This window comes from Phytophthora cinnamomi (assembly GCF_018691715.1).
Source record: "Phytophthora cinnamomi strain GKB4 chromosome Unknown Contig53, whole genome shotgun sequence".
NCBI lineage: Eukaryota > Oomycota > Peronosporomycetes > Peronosporales > Peronosporaceae > Phytophthora > Phytophthora cinnamomi.
In genome coordinates, this window is record NW_027150986.1 from 2,357,552 (window position 1) to 2,370,516 (window position 12,965).

Consider the following 12,965-nt stretch of genomic DNA (forward strand, 5'->3'; position numbering starts at 1 on the left):
TCGTCGACGGTTGTTGAAGCGACACGAGCCGTTGCAAAATGACCAACTGCAAAAAAATGTAGCCATTTCTTTGTGCCATCGCCAATCCACTGCGCTTATCAAGTCCTTGGTGCGATGAATGCCAAGACCCTCGAGCTGCTGTCTGTGCAGCAGAAGCGAGAGTTCTTCGACCAAATAGATGAGTTGCTGCGCTCTACACGACATCAGCGTCTGAAGTCAGATGCCGTCGACAATACCTCACAGGCGCTGCCAACCTCGAACGGGACACGGCGTTCAGCGACAGATTTCGATGCACCGCCCGAGAAAGAACATTTGCCAATAGAAGAACAAACAGCTCAGAGAACAACCGAAGCGGAAGAGGAGCCGGCTAACATGCGCGACCTGAAGAAGCTTGGGGCTTTGCAGCAAGAGAAGAGGCCCGCGGAACGGAAGCCCAAAGGCTCAGCTGCCAAAAAGGCTAAACGTGCAGCGTCCACTGCATCTGTGGACCCCAAAATGCAACTGCTGCACGATAGGCGTGTGCTGCTGGTTCCCTATGGACCAGATATGGGTCGTAAGCGGTTGGAGATTTTGAAGGGACTGGTGAACAAGCTGGGTGGAAGTGTCGTTGATACGAACCTAAAGAAGAGCGCCAGGTCCGGGGCTAGTGCAAAGATCAACTGGAGCGAAATTGGATTGGTTATTGCGAGTGCGCAGCTGAAGCGAGACAAGGCGGCCGAGTTCTTGCACGTTGACAAATTCCCTCCGCCCAATGTAGAAGTCTATACACCGGAATGGCTGGTGTATTTACGGCAAGAGAAGAAATTCCCGGTAGCAGGGTCAATGTTGACTTGGGCCGAGCTGCAGCAAGTCCACGAAGAAGCAACGAGGCACGAGCAACACTGCGAGGAGGTCGCTCAACAGTTGGAGGAAAAGATAGCACATAAGAAGAAGGACGACGAGAGCGATAGCGACGGAGGTTCAAATTCAGATAACTCAGACACACGGGGGATCGTACGGGCGCCACCCGTGCACATCGACAGCCAAGAGGTTCGCCAACAGCAAGTTGAATTGAACGAGAACAACCGCAAGCTGGTGGAGAAACGCACGCCCATTTTTTACAAGAACAACCCAGGTTTCCGACCGATTAACGAGGCAGCAGTGCCTAATTCCAAGAAGATAAAAGGCGAAGGATTCATCTGCCAGCGCTCATCGGGTACGTTTTTTCACGATATTGGTAACGAAACGATATCAAAACGTTTACGTTTACTTGCGATGCACAGCGGTTCAACAAAACCTTAACGCACATCTGACGGACCCACTGGAGGAAATGATGGAGTTTCTTGATGTCGAACGGGATATTTGGCGGCAATATATGTATAAGGTAATTGTTGTTTGAGTGCTGGAACGCTACAATGTCACGGTGTTAATGGTGCTCACGATGTGCTTGTGTTTTCACAGAAAGTTGTGTCGAGCCTGAAAGCCATGCGCCATCGTGTCCGCAGTGTGAAGGATTTTAAGGACATGCACTGGGTTAAGGGCCGTCTGCGAGATAAGGTCATTGAAATTCTTGAGACTGGCCGATTGGCCAAACTTGATGCAAAGAAGAAGAATCCAAGGCTCCGCGCGTTAGTGGAAATTGCGCGAATTTGGGGCGTTGGTCCAGTCACAGCTGCAAAGCTCTATGGGCAGGGATACAAGTCGGTGGACGATTTACGAAAGCCCGAAGCTGCTGCTGTTTTGACGACCCAGCAGCAGATCGGCGTGAAACACTATGAAGACCTTCTTACAAAAATCCCGAGGTACGCTGCATTTGTGTACTTACATTGTTCGGTAATTCAATGACTTGATTTATCCCGCTGAATGAAACGTGCAGGGCTGAAGTGCAGCTGATCGAACAAACTGTCGTGGACGAAGTTCACAAGATCATACCAAACGCCATTGCGCTGGCCTGTGGCTCTTATCGGCGCGGCAAGCTATCCTCCGGTGATTGTGACGTTTTGGTCACCGATCCCGACGCTGAAACTTGCGATATACTGCCTGAACTGCTGAAGCGCCTTCACGCATCTGGTTTTCTTACAGGTCATGCTGGCTACTTTTTTTGCAGCGTTGACGATCAGATGCTGACGGTGTTGTATGTGTTCCTTCAGACGATCTGACCCATTTTCAAAAGCAAAAAACTGGTGGTTGTGATACGTACATGGGTGTGTGTCGTGTCTCAAAGGTTTGTTTACTTGCCGACAATATGCGCTTCATGAAATGTCCCGTTGAAATCAACCAACTTGTGGCGACGGTATCGACAGGACCTCCCATACCGACGCCTGGACATCAAGATCTACCCTCGTCACTTCTTCGGTTTTGCAATCCTGTACTTCACAGGCAGCGACCATTTCAACCGCAGCATGCGGCTTTTTGCCAACAAGAATGGCTGGAGCCTCTCGGATCGCGCCCTCACTCGAGTGATGAGAGTTAACGGAACCAAGGTCCGACTTGGTGACAGTGTCATCTGCGAGTCCGAAGTGGACGTGTTCATCGCGCTGGGTCTCGAATACAAGGACCCAACCGAGCGCAACTGTTTCGATATTAAGTTCATCGAAGAGGACGAAGCCAAGGAAAAGCGCAAGTCCAATACTAGTGCGGATGAAGGCGGCGGCAGCGAGTAGTGGTGTGGTACATGCACTCCAGTGTCCAGATTCCAACATGACCCTCAGATAAGTTGACGTCAATTTAACATCCCATACGAAATTATGTTGAATAAGGTCTTTTTAAGTAGCGGTAGCCGTTAACTCAGTCAGAAGATCACTAAATTGAAGACGGATCCAGGCGCTCAAGATGCCGCTGTTCCTCGCGAACCTCGCCATGGCCAGCTACTTCCTGGCGCTGTGTTACGTGCTGATCACGGCGATGACAGTGAATAAGTACATGGAGCTGCGGGGCGTGCTCAAGCGCCACCAGCACACGACGTGGAGCACCGTCCAGCTGCTGATACTGAGCGTGGCGCTGGGCTCTTTCTTCCGGTCGGCCACCTTCTCCACCCTCTGCATCTTCGACTCCCAAGCCACTGCCGACCTGCCCACTGGGATCTCCGGCAGCAACCCGTGGACTCGCGGGGGGCTTCCGCCGGACTATGGCGGCGAAGACGCAGTGGACGCGGACGGAGCTACCAGGGTCCAGGCTGGCAGCCACGCGCAGGCGGAGCTGGACTTCTACAACAAAGTAGTGGCCGTGCTGTTCAATCTGCCGGACTTTCTGTTTGTATCTTCATATCTACTGCTGGTGTTGGTGTGGGCGGAAGCCTTTCAGTCGGTGGGTAGATGTAACAGATACTGGTAGTTTAAGATGATGATGACGACGAAGACGATGATGTGGTGGGGGAACTAACTTTCTTCCCTTCTTCTTCTGTTGACTTGCAGTCGCGGCGTCATTGGTTTTCGGCGGCTGTGTTCAGAAGGAAGTGGATGATTTTCTACTTGGTCTTCAACGGAGGATTGTACTTGACGCAGCTGGTGCTATATGCAAGTCTGTTCCTGTACGACAAGAATGGGATCTTCGATGACGAGAAACAAGACCGCCTCAGTGTTGTAAGTTGGACGCTATTGTGGTTTATCGTGGAGTTTGAGGATTCAAACTGATTTTGTATGGTGTGTGTGATATCGCTTCAGATTCCTGCTATGATCTTCTACTTGGTCGCAGCTGCTGACCTCTTCCTTCCACTTATCATTTTTTCGACGTGGCTGTATTTGACGTTGTCGTTGTCGGGGTTCCCATTCAAGTCACCATCGTCACAGATCCGGCTCCAGCGTGTTGGGCGCCTTGTAATGGCCTGGAGCTGTGGACGAATTCTCTACAGTGTGATGACACTGCTTACGTTCACCAAGGTAACATTTACGACTTGTGTTATACTCTTATCTTTTACTCAGATACGTTATGCTGGTTCTGCATCGAAAATAGGGATGGTTCAATGTGCACCGCGAACACGCTTCGGTACGTTGAATATTAGTGAGCAAGTGGAAGACTAGCAGGGGCTTGTATGCATATTATCTCAGCACGCTGACACCAACTTGGATATTTATTCTGCAGACTCAGGCAATGCTGCTTGTCGGGGTGTTTTTCGCTGCCGAGCTGATTCCCATCTATTTAACGCTGGATAAGCGCCTGCTGGCGATGTTGTCCGTGGAAAACTACGAACCATTACTGGAGAACTCGGAAATCTACCGCTAGCGCCAAGTGAGAGCAAGTGATATTTATCCAATCTACCGCTAGTACCAAGTGAGAGAACGTCCCAAAATAAAACTAGCTCGTTCGTGACAAGCGAAAATGAAGACGGTCAGCAGAGCCCCAATTGGAAACACGACTTCAGTAGCACAATGGAGCGAGGAGGCGAGTGGATCGACCACATTCATTCGTGGAAACACGATATAAGTGATGCGGTTGCCCAGATAGAGGTACGCATGCTTCTTAGATATAACGAGGACTCGCATCAGTTTGCTTCAACTCCGTTTATTGTGTTCAGACTATTTCGCGCAACCAAAAGAGCATGTTGCAATTGCATCTCGAGACACACCCGGTACTTTACTTTGCTCTGCAATCGTCACTAGAAACAAAAAATCATAAACAATGTTTGCAGCTCCCATTCCAACCGTCTCCGGTGCTTGTGCAACTCCTTCAAAATGACCGGAGGCGACGAAGCGGTGGCATTCTCACAGTACCTACAAAGCAGCGGAAGCTACAATTGAAAAGCGCGGACTATTTAGACCGCAAGGTGAGTTGGTATCCGCTTGCTTTTTGACGCAGTTAGCTAATCCGGAGGATCTGGGCAGTTCGAATCGGAGATTCGTCAACACTACGAGCTAGAAAATGCCCAGAATTGTGGCAAATGGAAGCAATTCCACTTCCAAGCTTCTGGGGCTCGGCGTCAACTTGCTTCAGGGATAGAGCGAGATTTCCGTCAGTTCTGCTATCAAATTGGAACTTCGCCGGATGAGGTACTTCAGCCAAGTGAACTTCGTCACGAAGGGGATAACCAACAAAAAGATTACCCCGCTTCTTCAACTTCTAGGCCGACTACCGAAGCCTCATCCACCACAGTTTCGATCGAAGACACGTTGCGCTTACATCTTGCACACGAATGGGTGCACCAGGAACGTTTTAATATGCAGGAGGCGTTCACAAACCAAACCAAGAAACTACAGGAGGATTTAGATACTTTCCTGGGCCAACAGGAGGCTGAGTTTAGGGAGGAACGTGAGAAAGTGTTGAATGCATCTACGCGAGATCATCTACAGCCGGAAAAGGAGTCGACATCGGTGAAGCGCCATCATCGCAAAACCAATTCTCATTTTCAAAGCAATGCCAAGCGAGGCATGTTGTTGCAGACTGCGCCACCATTGCGTGTTGAACCAGAAGACCGAGGTTCGACAGCTGGAAGGAGGGCCCATGCAACTTCCAGGAATACACGCAATGATGTAGACGAAACCCAGGAGAGACTGGACGAGCTGGACAGGCGACTTCAGATTCGCAAAGAGGTGTGTTGTCTGCTACGGTAGTTTTCTGAAGCTCTGTTGTGCATTATTGAGATCGCTGCTGTGCACGTACGTGTAGGTGGCCGAAAACAAACGCAAGGAAGGTATGCAATGGATTGCCCGGCAGTGTGCTCACCTGTTCGCCCAGCTAGACTGCAAAGAGACTGAAGCCAGAGTTGTCGCGATGGTTCTGGACGACGAGTTCGCAGATCTTGGCACACTTCGCACTCGAATTTCTGAAATAGTGTACGCCTCGAGAGTTGGAGAGATTATTCTGATGGGTATCTGGGAACTAACCAAACAATGCTTGCAGGACAATTCTCGAAAAGCTTTGCAACGAACAGAATACCAAGAAAAGCAATGGCTTGCCTCGGTTACCAAGTTCGAAATCGGAGAAACGATTGCAACAAAAGACCAAGTAGACCTAGAACGACGTACAGCTAAACAGAAAGTAAATTATAAGCGTGCACATCTGGATACGAAGTACAAGCTTTTTGCTGGTGTAATCTGGCCGGCTGGCGCGCTGGAAGCCCGAATGTTGCCAAAACAAAAAGGAAATATATGTTTAGCTGCGCTGGGCCTGGTCAGGCGGAGCAGATTGGCTGCTCATGTCCTGCCTCTCTGTCGCGATCATTCTGCCTGTCGATGACACCTTTGAGCGAACTCCTGTCGAGCATCAAATGAGCATCCAGCTTTGAGGAGCTAAGCTGCAGTGAAGTCGAACATGGGGTGTAGCACCAACGACTCCCAGTCCACGAGCTGGAAGTAGGACTCGAGCATCGGCAAGCGATTACCTGCAACTGCGGAGGTACTGCCGTACTTTCCACGAATCGAAATGTCGAAGCCACTCTGGGCGTCCACTCGCCTCGAAAACTTCCACATGAAACACTCATCCGTCCACACCAAGTGCTGCGCGTCATTAGTGGGTGGCACCACCGACTTGCTGATAATGGCGAAGGTGTCCTTATCAATCGAAATGCGGCACACAAGCGTCATGGCGTGGCGCGGGAAACTCTCGCCAATAAACTGGTGGATGTTGCGCGTCAGATACATGTTGTCGTTCAGCTTCTTCAAGATCTGCAGTTCGCAACATCAACACATACATTAAGCTTCAAAGTCAACACAGAGCTGACAAACTCAATTTCCGCAGATTCCAACGTACGCAGAATTTGCTTCGCCGACGGTGCAGCAGCTCCTGTTTGGCTTCATCATGGAACATCGCCCAGGTCTCGTTAAACACACGAGCCATGTCCTCACCGACGAAGCTCTTCTCCGAGAACGTGTGCATGTACATGGACTTGGACTCGCGCTTGGTCTGCCAGCCCATGTACGTGGCAGCCTCGCCGCTCACCTGGTACTCCATCATCTCCATGAACGCCTCGCGAGACGTCTTCTCCAGCTCCTCGTCGGGCGGGTACTTGACGTTTTTCATAAACTGGATGCTATCGGTCGACGGCTGCGGCACCAAAACACCACGAAACAAGTCAGCCTTCCCTGCATCCATGTGAGAATAAGGACAGCAGGACACCCACGGGCATAGCCTGCTGGATCTTCTCGGCGAAACGCTGGCGCTTGCGGTTCTCGCTGAGCAGGAACTCCTTCTGGCGCCGCAGACACTTGGTGAGCTCCATGACCTCCACGTACTTCTCGATTTTGCTGGAGCGCTCCAGCGGCAGGTTGGACTTGTCCTGGTTGGCGCGGGCCGCGATGCGACTCGCCAGCACGTTCTCGAGCCGCACGATCTCCGTCCTCATCTGCTCATTGTCGGCCTGCCGTTCCAGCAACGTAAACACAGCGAATAGCAGGTCAGTATAGGAGACCGAGCCAGCCCCACACGCGACGGACGTACGCCGGACGAGGTCTTGGAGTACGGGCGCGAGGCCAGGCTGCTGCTGCCGCCGTTGGAGGGGCCGTCGTACTGGTCGTCGCTGCCGTTCCCCCCCAGCAGCGTGAGCGCGTACTGGTCGTTGCTGCCGAGGTCCAGCGCCATCGTCGGGGAGGCTCTAGCTTCGGGGCGGGTAGGCGGGTCACTGGTGGCGAAGGCGAAGGCGAAGGCGTGCGCGCGTCCTGCCAGCGTTGAGCGAGCACTTCTCTCTGTCTCCTCTCTGATCCCATGCGCCTCAAGTTCCACTCCGAGACCCGATAATCGTGTGAAACGCATTTAATGACGTGATCCGACGCAAAGTTCGTTGAGGTTGGCTTCCACTGCTGGAATCGATTCACCTGCGGTAACGAATGCGGAGCCCGTGGCTATATATTGCGAATGCATAGACTGGCTTTGCCGTCCTACCTTAGGACTCCGCCTTGTTGTGTATCAAATGTGTAATCCGGGATTTCATGTGGCCCACGCCACACTTCAGCCTCCAGATGGGGGTGGACGGGACGCGCATTTATTCGAACCGCCCAGCGGACGCACTCACGTCAGCCACACTGCAAGTCGCGAGCTCGACCCAACAAGCCAGCCAGCCAGCGCGGCGGTCGCCCAGCTCAGCGAGCGAGCTGCCATCCGCGCACCCAACGCCAGTCGCCGGCCGCTGACCCGCATGGGCGACGAGAAGAAGAAAGCGTCGCGCTCGCCGCTGGCCGCCGCAGTCTACAGCGGTGCGTCCCCGCAGCCAGCCAGCCAGCTTCAACGTCGGTCGATCCTGGCGACTCGGATGGATGGAGACCGACTCATATCTGTTCCTTCGTTCTGTGGTCATTGTAGCACCCGTGGACGGCAGCGACGGCCACCGCAGCTTGGAGACCGTCACACCGCTGAGCATGGAGGCCGAGTGGGACCCGTACGTCCAGCGCAAACAGCATGGCGTCGGCTTGCAGCCGATCGTGGTACGCAAGGGCCTCAGCCGCATCCACAGTGAGCAAGCCAGTAGTGTGAGTGTTCTCAGTGATAACGTGGCTCCTTTTGGTCGTGCTTGGCTGCAGGGCGTGCTGCGGAACGACCGGACGCCGCTCAACACGCCGTACACGCCGCAGCTCATGAAGCTGCACCTGAAACGGCACGAGGAATACGACGAGCGTGACGAGTACGACGAGCGGCCGGGGAAGCAACTGGTGACCACGGTCAAGTCCAAAATTGTTCTCGTGATGCAGCCAGTGCACAAGATTCGGTGAGTGTTGTGCTGCGTAGGACTAACCTGCGTGACTGTGATTATTGAGATTCTGACGAGCATGCTGGTGTTAAATTCCGTTTTGAGCAGCTCGGCGGTGGAGCATGTTGTGTCAATTGTGGTGCCAGCATGCATCCAAGGAACTGCGCTGTTTGCCAAGGTTTATTATGCTCGTACGCTTTATGCGTGACCATCACCAGCGATCTCACGGCGTTTCTCCGTTGGGTGTGATCTAGGTGCGACCGTGGATCGTGTGGCACTTTACCGCCGTGGTTTGCGTACCCTTCGTGATGCTTCTGAGCCCAATGGTTATCGCACTCAGCATCTGCACGTCACCGATTTGGATTTCTGGTATTGCGGTTCTGTTTGTGCGCTTACTCATGCGGAGCCACCCTACGCTTGAGGACGAGTTCAGCCCCGATCCCGAAGAGGAAGAAGATTCGAGCCCGCACCACCCGAACTCCGTCTATCGACGTGCGCACCTCACCAACAATCATGGCCAGCGCGGGTACCGTTAAGATGACGAAGTTGTTCCATCCTCCGTGTTGCCCGAGGTTTGGTCGACGCTAGTAGTTAGTGATTTATTTTTTCCAGTGGTTATCCTTAACAAGTCGTTGCTCTCGAGCATGTCTGCTTCACTTGTCTGTGAAGGTAGGTTTGCTGAGAATGCCAATGCTCTACTTCATTACGAGTTAGACACCTGTCATGGTCACGAACACGGCGCCGATAACAGTGGCAGCTACTCCAACTAGGAATTCCTTCGTGAACTGAAAGCTCTGCACGTACGTCGGCGTCGAGTTGCTCCCGCCACGCTGTGAAGAAGCGCCGACTGCATCTGCTGCTTCATCGATTGTTGATGGCTCGGTGCTCGGAGCAGCGCTCGCAGGGGAAGCTTCAATCGGATACGCTTCGTCGTCGGAATGCAGGTGAACGTCCAACATCGAGCCGAGGAAGTCCGTGATGGGCACCTCGTCAATGGACCGGCCGAGAATATCGGTTCTGTAATCAGGTGTCGAAAGAAGCATCCTGGGGTCGTAGAAGTTGAAGAGGTCTCGGAGAGTACCGCTGCGAATGGAGTCGCCCACCTTCATGCGCTGCAGGTAGTCCAGCGTGGAGAAGGTAAAGCGGTCGATGACCGACAGCCCCAACTGTTTTACAAATGCACCAAAGTCACAACCACGCCGACTCGATGCAAAGCTGCCGCAGCGACACAAACCTCGAAATCCGAGTGGTGGGCGTACGAGTTCTCGCCCGTCTGCGAGCTGCCGATGGTCACCACCTTGGGCGATTCGAGCGCGTTGGATAGCGAGCCCGCCTGGCATGTGTCCACCATGAAGAAGATTTCATTGTAGCTGCCAGCAATGCGCTCGTTAGTGCGGACTCGGTGCGATCAGCAACTGAAGTCGAGACGCACCGCTTCTTGACGTGCATTTCCTGGATCGAGTCGGCAAGGTCCTGGCTCGACATCTCCTCGAAGTCCTGGCCCATGCGACAGAAGGTAAGTACGAAGCACCCATCACCGTGATGACTTTCATTGTTCCGCGCACCTGGAATTTCAGGAACCCGTCGCCGCCGTGACCAGACATGTAGAGCTGCAGCAGGCAAAGCGACATGCACAACGTGAGCGACAGGGACTGCATCCGGCCAGGCCAGCGAGATTCGTACGAAAATGTTGCTGTTTTCGTCCGTGTCGAGCTTCTTCGAGGCAGGCGTCCCGGGCTCATGGCGACCTGTACAAGCAAACCATTTCCTTCTTATTAGCAAGTTCAACTCGCGAGGTACGCTAGTGGCAGAAGCCTTAGACGCACCTGTGAGGACAGTGATGAAGTTGGCGACCGAGACTTCGGAGCCGCGATAGTCCACCTCGACGTTCTTCCCGTAGCTGCAAGCAAAACCAGTTATAGCAGTAACTATGTTAATGTCGCTGATGTTTGGCGGGGGCTGCGTCAAATGGACTCTTCACTCGATGCCGAGCCAAAGTCTTACAGGTTGATCTTCTGCGTTCGGCTGTTGAAGACCTGCCCCGGAAAGCAATTGCGGGCATTGCAGGGCATTTGGTCCGCCAGCATCAAGATGATCTACACGCACACAGAATAAGCGAAATCATCGCCGCCAAGATCCGTCAGCGTCTTCATCGTCAGCGCCTTTGCCTTCCTGCTCCCAGTGAGCGCTGTCTTTCAATGAGAGGCCTCCAAACCTGGCTGTCCGGGATGCCGAGGCGCTTGACCGAGTGATACAGCGACAGCGCATTGGCCACGTGTCTGTAGTTGCTCCAGAAGCGAGACGTGTCCACCTGGGCGCGCAGCCAGAAGGCAGGTCCAACGGCGTTAGATCGGTCCTCTCTGCGCGCCATTTTCCTCCGCACTCACAATCACAGCCCAGTTGTTGGTATGGCGGTGATACTCCTCCCCGCACACGCAGCCCAGCGCCAGCAGCAGCAGCGGCGCCCACAGCGACAGCGTCAGCCGCGCCATGATCAGTTTAGGTACCCGATACCGGTACTGTACTCCTCCACGATCGGTCGAAGTCCGTTCATATTTCCAGTTCTAAATTAGACCCATTCTAAATGTGGATCTCCCGCCCATAGTGTAGAGTGATCATACGTAGGCGCGAGATGTCGGAGGTCCTGGTGGCGCTGGTGCGCGTGAAGAAGCGCGACGGGCGCGCCGAGCTCTCGGCCGCGGGGCTGCGCTGGACGGCGGACGCGTCCCCGGAGGCGCCCGCGGGCCAGCACCCGCCCATCGTGGTGCCCTGGAGCACCGTGCAGGACCAGCAGGTGTCGTCGCTCTCGAGCCCCAAGGCCATGATCCGTCTGCGCCTCGCGCACAACGCCACGATCGTGCTGGAGTTCGTGGCGGAGTCCGGCAGCCTGGAAGAGGCCTTCGAGGCGCGCGAGCAGGCCAAGGACCTGATCGCGCGCCGCCTGCGCGAGAACGGCGCCCGCGGGACGCGCCCCAACGCCGCGGCGCTGTGCAACCCCACGGAGATCAAGCAGCGCGCGGCGCTGCTGGCCGCCAACCCGGCGCTCAAGCGGCAGCACACAGAGATGGTGAACGATGGCCTGATCTCGGAGGAGGACTTCTGGGCCAGCCGCCGCCACTTGATCGCGGGCGAGGCCAGCAAGCGCCAGAAGACGGGCAAAACGTCGGCCATCCTGACGGACCTGGCAGCCGACAACGACGCCGGGGGCAACGTGGTGAAGTACAACTTGAACGCGGAGGTCATCCACCAGATCTTCATCCAGTACCCGGCCGTGTACAGGGCGTACCAGGGGCAGGTGCCGGACAAAATGACGGAGACAGAGTTCTGGGGGGCTTTCTTCAAGTCCAAGTACTTCCACCGGGACAGGAAGGCTGGCCACGAGGATATGTTCACCAAGTACGAGGAGAAGGAGAAGGAAGAGTCCAAGGGCGTGACGATCGACCCGCGAGGTATTGTGGACCCGTTGATCGACCTCACGAGCACGGAGGAAGACGCCGCAGTGCACCATGCGAAACGACAGACGACGGAGAAGGAGAACCCGTCCAGCATTACGATCGCCAAGTTCAACAGACACGGCGCCTACGTGCTGGATCCGGCGCACGCAGGGAAGCTGCAGCAACAGAAGACGGGGAAAGGAAACGCACTGCAAGCGTTGCCGCAGAAGAAGCCCAAAGCAGGTTATCTCGACAACTTGGGGGATGCCACGCTACTGGATGATCTGCAGAACAAGACGCTGCCGCCGTACAACCCGCTCACGTTGGAGGACGAGTCACGTTACTTCCAGCACGCTGAAAAGGGCACTGCTGCCGATGGCAACACAACAGGCAAACTGTCGCTCTTGGACGCAGCACAGGTGTTCCAAGCGACGTGCAAGGCACCAATTAAGCTGGATAATGCCTATCCAAGTTCCACGACGTGCTTCAACGTGCTGGCCGAGGTGGTGGCGTGCTCTGACTCCACCAGCGACTCGGCTTCAGCCTCTTCTGCTGCAAACCTGGCGAGCGGCGCACTGGCAGCCGAGTACATCCCCAATGAGTTCAAGAAGCAAGTCTACAACCAGTTCCACGACGTATGCGAGCTGTTACGGCACTTCCTCTCGTTCAAGGCCAAGGTGGCGGAAGGCAGTGGTCCTGACGCCCAGCGCAAGCTCAACAAGATCGTGGAGAAGATGGGGTCTAAGTACGACGAGCTGGTGAAGCTTCGCGAATCGCTGCCTCCGCATGAGAAGAATCTGCTGGCCCCGCTGCTCAAGCCATTCGACGACCAGCTCAACCTGGCATTTATTTAAGCTCCACGAGTTCACTAGCACGCAGCCAGAACGACAGCGGCATCACGACGATCGCATCCCCATGATCGTCCTAATGCAATATTC

General features: G+C 54.4%; 7 protein-coding genes across 7 annotated transcripts; 5 read left to right on the plus strand and 2 right to left on the minus strand.

Annotated features, from left to right (window-relative positions):
- Positions 1-114: 114 nt before the first annotated feature.
- Positions 115-2,642, plus strand: IUM83_00652 (dna polymerase lambda-like protein; the record flags this gene model as incomplete). Its single annotated transcript, XM_067924438.1, has 6 exons — positions 115-1,195; positions 1,263-1,363; positions 1,441-1,781; positions 1,856-2,061; positions 2,130-2,203; positions 2,283-2,642. The coding sequence occupies 6 exons, from the start codon at positions 115-117 to the stop codon at positions 2,640-2,642; spliced, it is 2,163 nt and encodes a 720-aa protein (XP_067788532.1).
- Positions 2,643-2,811: 169 nt separating this feature from the next.
- IUM83_00653 (dna polymerase lambda-like protein) lies at positions 2,812-4,200 on the plus strand (the record flags this gene model as incomplete). The annotated part of the gene is made up of 5 exons (XM_067924439.1): positions 2,812-3,285; positions 3,393-3,560; positions 3,642-3,857; positions 3,931-3,963; positions 4,060-4,200. 5 exons carry the CDS (start codon positions 2,812-2,814, stop codon positions 4,198-4,200), a joined length of 1,032 nt encoding a protein of 343 aa, XP_067789332.1.
- Positions 4,201-4,346: 146 nt separating this feature from the next.
- On the plus strand, positions 4,347-5,923 carry IUM83_00654 (uncharacterized protein; the record flags this gene model as incomplete). The annotated part of the gene is made up of 6 exons (XM_067924440.1): positions 4,347-4,424; positions 4,493-4,741; positions 4,800-4,964; positions 5,460-5,504; positions 5,581-5,747; positions 5,815-5,923. The coding sequence occupies 6 exons, from the start codon at positions 4,347-4,349 to the stop codon at positions 5,921-5,923; spliced, it is 813 nt and encodes a 270-aa protein (XP_067788537.1).
- Positions 5,924-6,203: 280 nt separating this feature from the next.
- Positions 6,204-7,491, minus strand: IUM83_00655 (Regulation of nuclear pre-mRNA domain-containing protein 1B; the record flags this gene model as incomplete). The annotated part of the gene is made up of 4 exons (XM_067924441.1): positions 6,204-6,578; positions 6,664-6,957; positions 7,034-7,270; positions 7,351-7,491. The coding sequence occupies 4 exons, from the start codon at positions 7,489-7,491 to the stop codon at positions 6,204-6,206; spliced, it is 1,047 nt and encodes a 348-aa protein (XP_067789348.1).
- Positions 7,492-8,044: 553 nt separating this feature from the next.
- IUM83_00656 (Tubby protein) lies at positions 8,045-9,129 on the plus strand (the record flags this gene model as incomplete). Its single annotated transcript, XM_067924442.1, has 5 exons — positions 8,045-8,102; positions 8,209-8,330; positions 8,427-8,611; positions 8,702-8,771; positions 8,848-9,129. 5 exons carry the CDS (start codon positions 8,045-8,047, stop codon positions 9,127-9,129), a joined length of 717 nt encoding a protein of 238 aa, XP_067789347.1.
- Positions 9,130-9,303: 174 nt separating this feature from the next.
- Positions 9,304-11,085, minus strand: IUM83_00657 (GPI-anchor transamidase; the record flags this gene model as incomplete). The annotated part of the gene is made up of 9 exons (XM_067924443.1): positions 9,304-9,759; positions 9,828-9,963; positions 10,026-10,090; positions 10,159-10,203; positions 10,277-10,341; positions 10,420-10,493; positions 10,598-10,689; positions 10,809-10,904; positions 10,981-11,085. The coding sequence occupies 9 exons, from the start codon at positions 11,083-11,085 to the stop codon at positions 9,304-9,306; spliced, it is 1,134 nt and encodes a 377-aa protein (XP_067788534.1).
- A 140-nt stretch (positions 11,086-11,225) lies between these two features.
- On the plus strand, positions 11,226-12,881 carry IUM83_00658 (putative general transcription factor IIH subunit; the record flags this gene model as incomplete). Its single annotated transcript, XM_067924444.1, has 1 exon — positions 11,226-12,881. One exon carries the CDS (start codon positions 11,226-11,228, stop codon positions 12,879-12,881), a length of 1,656 nt encoding a protein of 551 aa, XP_067788530.1.
- Positions 12,882-12,965: the final 84 nt, after the last annotated feature.